Source organism: Physeter macrocephalus, chromosome 10 (assembly GCF_002837175.3).
Source record: "Physeter macrocephalus isolate SW-GA chromosome 10, ASM283717v5, whole genome shotgun sequence".
Classification (NCBI taxonomy): domain Eukaryota; kingdom Metazoa; phylum Chordata; class Mammalia; order Artiodactyla; family Physeteridae; genus Physeter; species Physeter macrocephalus.
Window position 1 is genome coordinate 45,014,010 of NC_041223.1, and position 8,112 is coordinate 45,022,121.

The following is an 8,112-nucleotide window of genomic DNA, read 5'->3' on the forward strand; positions in this document are numbered from 1 at the left end:
ACAGGTATGAGATTTCACTGTTTTAAAACTCAGACTGAGGCTCAGTGTTTATTAGCCTCCACTGAGAAGGGACTAGGAGTGCACACTTTTCAATAACTCCAAAGATGATTCTGATTCAGATACTACTATAGGACTAAAGTCCATTTTACTCCTGACTATTATATGGGCTTCTGGTTTTGTTAAGACTTAAATTTATTATGCCCGAAGGCTAGAATTCAGAAGGTTTAATGCTCTGTTCGCCTCAGTCTTCTAATATTTTATATGAACGACAACCCTTAGAATTCAAAAGCCACCAGTCTCTAGCACAGAAATTCCAAGTTATTCCAATTCCTTGCATATAAACCCACACCTGCGTACAGCAACAGCTGACCTTCCAGTCTTGGTGTTTTAGGCAGAATTTCTCTCCAACACTAAATGATTTTAAACATGTGGCCTTCTTCCCACCAATAAGAGGAATTGAACATTTTATATCTGAAATTTTAAGATCAGTTTATTAAGTTCAATGATGAAAGCCATCAGAAGAATATTCTCCTGAAAATTATTTTTTCTTAGAAAAAAGAAAGGAAAATCAACACCCTCTTAGCACAGCCACAGATGCTATGGCAGTCAAGCCTCTCTGAAGACGGGATAGTCCATTAGTCAGTCAAGTCACTCTCCCGGTCAGCAGGATTGTAGTCTGGATCATCCTCATCATCCTCCAGCTCCAAGTCATCCATTTCCTGGAACAAGGACTCATCTACCTCCACGTTGTTTCCAGCTGCAAAAGACAGAAAATTTCCCCTGCAGTCTTACGCTCAGAAATAAAAGATACAACCCAATGGCAGTACCAAACAGAGACTTCTTAAATGTGCATCTGAGGTGCAAGTGATGAAATCCTAAACGACTACTCATACCAACAGTGATCTGCATTGGTCAGCAGAGACTCACACATTTTAAGAGCAACTTCATGCTTCCAGTTCATAGTCTAAAAAATCCAGCTACAAAAAAAGCCATTCTAGAATGAATTATTTATGACCTGTCATGTTGTAAGTTGAAGACAATGATGATACAAAGTTGATTATCACTGACCATGAGACCTGTACCAAGAGTTTATCTCTTCCAATACTGGAGATATATACATCATTAAAGCTCAACTATACGTATAATTAATTGACAAATTTGATCTTCACCCTCACCCACTTCCCCTGTAACCCGTGGTATGCCTTTCTACGATTCCAAATGTCTAAACCCTATAGGTAGTAACACCCAGGCTTTGTATGAAACATCTTCACTCTTCAGTCTATCTGTAGTAAATAAAGTAGGCTATTACAGTACTCTTAAATCACCACTGTTTACCTTCTTTCCCTCTCAGACTCTAGTCCACTGACATTCAACTCAATGAGAAGGAGTCTTGCTTCATGCCTAAGAGCAGTTCAGTAATAAAATACAATTTGTTAAGTCCAAGCTGAAGAATAACTGACTCAGCCTGGAAGAAGTAGTGAAACCCTCACAGAGCAGATGACATCTGAAATATCTTCATGATGAATTTGAATCCAACCAGAGGAAAAGGAGCCAGGATGAAGCAATTCTAGGTAGGTTATGCAAAGGCAGAGAGAAGAGCTAAGACCTTGAATACTTCTAAGTGGAACACAAGATTCTTGAGGAAAAACATCTGGAGATAACACAGATGAAGGCCAAACTGAAGGCCTGTGCAGGTCAACCTCTCCCGCTAAGCAGCAGAGAACCACCGGAGGACTGTACAGAGAGAAATGGCAGCATTACACATGGGTTTGAGAAATACCACCTCAGAGGTGGTGACTACAAGGTAGGTAAGGGCACCAGGAGGAAGAGACTGAGGCAGGGAAATAATTTATGAAGCTATTACTAAAGTCCAGTTGAAAAATAACAAAACTTTCAAATTAGGAGGAAAGAGCTGAAAAGACATTTCAGAGGCAGAATCAACAGAGCTTTTGGTAAGTTATTGGATATACGGAGACACTTGATCCATTAGACAGGGAAAAGAGTCAAAAATGAGTAAAGACAGTAAAACTTTTAAAGTTCAAGAGAGAATGAGACTAAACTTTCTGGATCTAACTTCTCAACAAAATAGAAAGTAAAATAAGCTCCTAAAATGAGAGGGAGGATAGATGAAGATATCCTTGTTTTCTGTTTCACGGTTTTTGGTTTTGGATTTTTTTTTTTTTTTTGAGACTAAAAATCTTAGAACAAGAATGTAATACGATATTAAAATAAAAAAAAATTGCCCAGTGTCAGTAGGAGCCCAGCTTAGGTTAAGAAGCATGATTTAGCAGTGGGCCACCTCAACAGATAGTTGATTCTTAACCTTCTTAACCTTTTCCAGAAGGTAGTCCAGGAACAAGGTCGAAAGGCCAGATTCTAGAGGATCCCCAGCTGGCATGATGGGCATGACAGAAGGACGATGAAGTACAGAACCCAGGGAGCTACTGGAGGGGTGACTGAGTAAGGAGCTCAGTTTAAGAGATACACATAGGGCTCAAGCTCCATGAGGGCAGGGAAATCTGTCTAAATTGTTCTCTGCTGTATCCTCAGCAGCCAGGACAGTGCCTGCCTTACAGGGATGCAATAAATATTTGTGGATGGATGGACAATGGATGGACAAAGACAGCAAGAGCATAAGGGTCAGGATAAAAAAGAAAAGGAAAGCACAAGGGACTAGAGGTTCCAAAGACAGTGAGAGTGATATAAAATCTAAGACTTTTGGTTAGTTCTACGTTTGAGGTTTTTATAAAGCTCCATGACAGACCATAGGTTTGTGATACTAGAAATTTGAAGAAAACAGGTCACTTGAGTCATAGTGACCTGGTTTACTAGTTGTTAGAGGCAAATATGACCATATTGTTTATCTATTGCTATCTTTGATATTGCTTAAGTTATCATAAAACTTTAAAAAATACATTGCTGGGGGAAGACCTTCAAGATGGTGGAAGAGTAAGACGTGGAGATCTCCTTCCTCCCCACAAATACATCAGAAATACATCTATATGTGGAACAACTCCTACAGAACACCTACTGAACGCTGGCAGAAGACCTCAGACTTCCCAAAAGGCAAGAAACTCCCCACATACCTGGGTAGGGTAAAAGAAAAAAGAAAAAACATATACAAAAGAATAGGGATGGGACCTGCACCTCTGGGAGGGAGCTGTGAAGGAGGAAAGGTTTCCACACACTAGGAAGCCCCTTCACGGGCGGAGATGGGGGGTGGCGGAGCGGGGGAAGCTTCAGAGCCACGGAGCAGAGCACAGCAACAGGGGTGCGGAAGGCAAAGCAGAGAGATTCCCGCACAGAGGATCGGTGCCGACCAGCACCCACCAGCTCGAGAGGCTTGTCTGCTCACCTGCCGGGGTGGGCAGGGGCTGGGAGCTGAGGCTCGGGCTTCGGAGGTCAGATCCCAGGGAGAGGACTGGCGGCGTGAACACAGCCTGAAAGGGGCTAGGGCGCCACAGCTAGCCGGGAGGGAGTCCGGGGAAAAGGTCTGGAACTGCCTAAGAGGCAAGAGACCATTATTTCGGGGTACGCAGGAGAGGGGATTCAGAGCACCACCTAAACGAGCTCCAGAGACAGGCACGAGCCGCGGCTACCAGCGCGGGACCCAGAGATGGGCATGAGACGCTAAGGCTGCTGCTGCCGCCACCAAGAAGCCTGTGAGCAAGCACAGGTCACTCTCCACACCTCCCCTCCTGGGAGCCTGTGCACCCCGCCACTGCCAGGGTCCCGTGATCCAGGGACAACTTCCCCGGGAGAACGCACGGCACGCCTCAGGCTGGTGCAACGTCACGCTGGCCTCTGCCACCGCAAGCTCGCCCCGCATCTGTACCCCACTCTCCCCCGGGCCTGAGTGAGCCAGAGCCCCCTAATCAGCGGATACTTTAACCTCATCCTGTCTGAGCAAAGAACAGATGCCCTCAGGCAACCTACACGCAGAGGAGGGTCCAAATCCAAAGGTGAACCCCAGGAGCTGTGCGAACAAAGAAGAGAAAGGGAAATCTCTCCCAGCAGCCTCAGGAGCAGCGGATTAAATCTCCACAATCAACTTGATGTACCCTGCATCTGTGGAATACCTGAATAGACAACGAATCATCCCAAATGGAGGCGGTAGACTTTCGGAGCAATGATATATATATATATATAATTTTCCTCTTTCTCTTTTTGTGAGTGTGTATGTGTATGCTTCTGTGTGTGATTTTGTCTGTATAGCTTTGCTTTTACCATTTGTCCTAGGGTTCTGTCAGTCTATTTTTTTTGTTTTGTTTTGAGTATAGTTTTTAGCACTTGTTATCATTGGTGGATTTGTTTTTTGGTTTGGTTGCTCTTTTCTTTCTTTCTCTCTCTTTCTCTCTCTCCTTTCCTCCCTCCCTCCCTCCCTTCTCCCTCTCTCTCTCTCTCTCTCTCTCTCTCTCTCTCTCCCTCTCTCTCTCTCGCTCTCTCTCTCTCTCTCTTTCTTTCTGACTGACAGGGTCTTGGTGCTCCAGCCGGCTGTCAGCCCTGTGACTCAGAGGTGGGAGAGCGGGGTTCAGGACATTGGTCCACCAGAGATCTCCCAGCTCCATGTAATATCAAACGGTGAAAGCTATCCCAGAGATCACCATCTCAACGCTAAGACCCAGCTCCACTCAATGACCAGCCAGCTACAGTGCTGGACACCCTATGCCAAACAACTAGCAAGACAGGAACACAACCCCATCCATTACCAGAGAGGCTGCCTAAAATCATAATAGGTCAGAGACACCCCAAAACACACCACCGGACGCAGACCTGCCCACCAGAAAGACAAGATCCAGCCTCATCCACCAGAACATAACCTCTAGTCCCCTCCCCCAGGAAGCCTACACAACCCACTGAACCAACCTTAGCCACTGGGGTCAGACACCAAAAACAACAGGAACTATGAACCTGAAGCCTGCGAAAAGGAGGCCCCTAAACAGTAGGTTAAGCAAAATGAGAAGACAGAAAAACACACAGCAGATGAAGGAGCAAGGTAAAAACCCACCAGACCAAACAAAGGAAGAGGAAAGAGGCAATCTACCTGAAAAAGAATTCAGAGTAATGATAGTAAAGATGATCCAAAATCTTGAAAATAGAATCAAGAAAATACAAGAAACGTTCAACAAGGATGTAGAAGAACTAAAGAGTAAACAAACAATGATGAACAACACAATAAATGAAATTTAAAATTCTCTAGAAGGAATCAATAGCAGAATAACTGAGGCAGAAGAATGGATAAGAGACCTGGAAAATAAAATAGTGGAAATAACTACCAAGAGCAGAATAAAGAAAAAAGAATGAAAAGAACTGAAGACACTCTCAGAGACCTCTGTGACATTAAACATACCAACATTCAAATTACAGGGGTCTGAGAAGAAGATGAGAAAAAGAAAGGGGCTGAGAAAATATTTGAAGAGATTATAGTTGAAAACTTCCCTAATATGGGAAAGGAAATAGTTAATCAAGTCCAGGAAGCACAGAGAGTCCCATACGGGATAAATCCAAGAAGAAACACGCCAAGTCACATATTAATCAAACTATCAAAAATTACATACAAAGAAAAAATATTAAAAGCAGCAAGGGAAAGCAACAAATAACATACAAGGGAATCCCCATAAGGTTAACAGCTGATATTTCAGCAGAAACTCTACAAGCCAGAAGGGAGTGGCAGGACATATTTAAAGTGATGAAAGGGAAAAACCTACAACCAAGACTACTCTACCCAGCAAGGAACTCATTCAGATTCAACGGAGAAATTAAAACCTTTACAGACAAGCAAAAGCTAAGATAATTCAGCACCACCAAACCAGCTTTACAACAAATGCTAAAGGAACTTACCTAAGTAGGAAACACAAGAGAAGGAAAAGACCTACAATAACAAACCCAAAACACTAAGAAAATTGCAATAGGAACATATCGAAAATTACCCTACATGTAAAGGGATTACATGCTCCAACCAAAAGACATAGACTGGCTGAATGGATACAAAAACAAGACCCGTATATATGCTGTCTACGACAGACCCACTTGAGACCTACGGACATGTACAGACTGAAAGTGAGGGGATGTAAAAAGATATTCCACACAAATGGAAATCAAAAGAAAGCTGGAGTAACAATTCTCCTATCAGACAAAATAGACTTTAAAACAAAGACTATTACAAGAGACAAAGAAGGGCACGACATAAGGATCAAGGGATCAATCCAAGAAGAAGATATAACAATTGTAAATATTTATGCACCCAACATAGGAGCACCTCAATACATAAGGCAAATGCTAACAGCCATAATAAAAGGGGAAATTGATGGTAACATGGTAACAGTAGGAGACTTTAACACCCCACTATCACCAATGGACAGATCATCCAAAATGAAAATAAATAAGGAAACACAAGCTTTAAATGATACATTAAACAAGATGGAACTAATTGATATTTAGAGGACATTCCACCCAAAAGCAACAGAATACACTTTCTTCTCAAGTGCTCATGGAAGAACATTCTCCAGCATAGATCATATCTTGGGTCACAAATCAAGCCTTGGTAAATTTAAGAATATTGAAATCGTATCAAGTTATCTTTTCTGACCACAACGCTATGAGACGAACTAGATTTCAATTAGAGAAAAAATCTGTAAAAACTACAAACACATGGAGGCTAAACAACACACTACTTAATAACCAAGAGATCACTGAAGAAATCAAAGAGGAAACCAAAAAATACCTAGAAACAAATGACAATGAAAACACGAAGACACAAAACCTATGGGATGCAGCAAAAGCAGTCCTAAGAAGGAAGTTCATAGCAATACAAGCATACCTCAAGAAACAAGAAACATCTCAAATAAACAACCTAACCTTACACCTAAAGCAATTAGAAAAAGAACAAAAAAACCCCAAAGTTACCAGAGATAAACAAAATTGATACACCATTAGCCAGACTTACCGAGTAAAAAAGGGAGAAGACTCAAATCAATAGAATTAGAAATGAAAAAGGAGAAGTAATAACTGACACTGCAGAAATACAAAGGATCATGAGAGATAACTACAAGCAACTATATGCCAATAAAATGGACCACCTGGAAGAAATGGACAAATTCTTAGAAAAGCACAACCTTCCAAGACTGAACCAGGAAGAAATAGAAAATATAAACGGACCAATCACAAGCACTGAAATTGAAACTGTGTTTAAAAATCTTCCAACAAACAAAAGCCAAGGACCAGATGGCTTCACAGGCAAATTCTATCATTTAGAGAAAAGCTATCACCTATCCTTCTCAAACTCTACCAAAATATAGCAGAGAGAGAAACACTCCCAAAGTCATTCTACGAGTCCACCATCACCCTGATAACAAAACCAGACAAGGATATCACAAATGAAGAAAACTATAGGTCAATATCACTGATGAACACAGATGCCAAAAACCTCAGCAAAATACCAGCAAACAGAATCCGACAGCGCATTAAAAGGATCATACACCATGATCAAGTGGGGTGTATCCCAGGAATGCAAGGATTCTTCAATATACGCAAATCAATCAATGTGATACACCATATTAACAAATTGAAAAATAAAAACCATATGATAATTTCAGTAGATGCAGAAAAAGCTTTCGACAAAATTCAACACCCATTTATGATAAAAACCGTCCAGAAAGCAGGCATAGAGGGAACTTACCACAACACAATAAAGGCCATATATGACAAACCCATAGCCAACATTGTTCTCAGTGGTGAAAAACTGAAACCATTTCCACTAAGATCAGGAACAAGAGAAGGTTGCCTAGTCTCACCTCTATTAACTTAGTTTTCGAATTTTTAGCCACAGCAATCAGAGAAGAAATAAAAGGAATCCAAATCGGAAAAGGAGAAATAAAACCGTCACTGTTTGCAGATGACATGATACTATACATAGTGAATCCTAAAGATGCTATCAGAAAACTACTAGAGATAATCAATGAATTTGGTAAAGTAGCAGGATACAAAATTAATGCACAGAAATCTCTTGCATTCCTATACACTAATGATGAAAAATCTGAAAGAGAAATTAAGGAAACACTTCCATTTACCACTGCAACAAAAAGAATAAAATAACTAGGAATAAACCTACCT

The 8,112-nt window shown here is 41.3% G+C and overlaps 1 protein-coding gene across 3 annotated transcripts in view; it reads right to left on the bottom strand.

Annotated features, from left to right (window-relative positions):
• Window positions 1-467: 467 nt before the first annotated feature.
• Window positions 468-8,112, bottom strand: part of RWDD1 (RWD domain containing 1) — a 23,191-nt gene continuing 15,546 nt past the window's right edge. For all 3 annotated transcript variants that reach the window (XM_007119781.4, XM_007119782.4, XM_028494521.2), the window contains one exon: window positions 468-757. In XM_007119781.4, coding sequence (XP_007119843.1) covers window positions 636-757 — 122 coding nt within the window. In that variant the 3' untranslated portion in view covers window positions 468-635. The remainder of the gene's footprint in view (window positions 758-8,112) is intronic.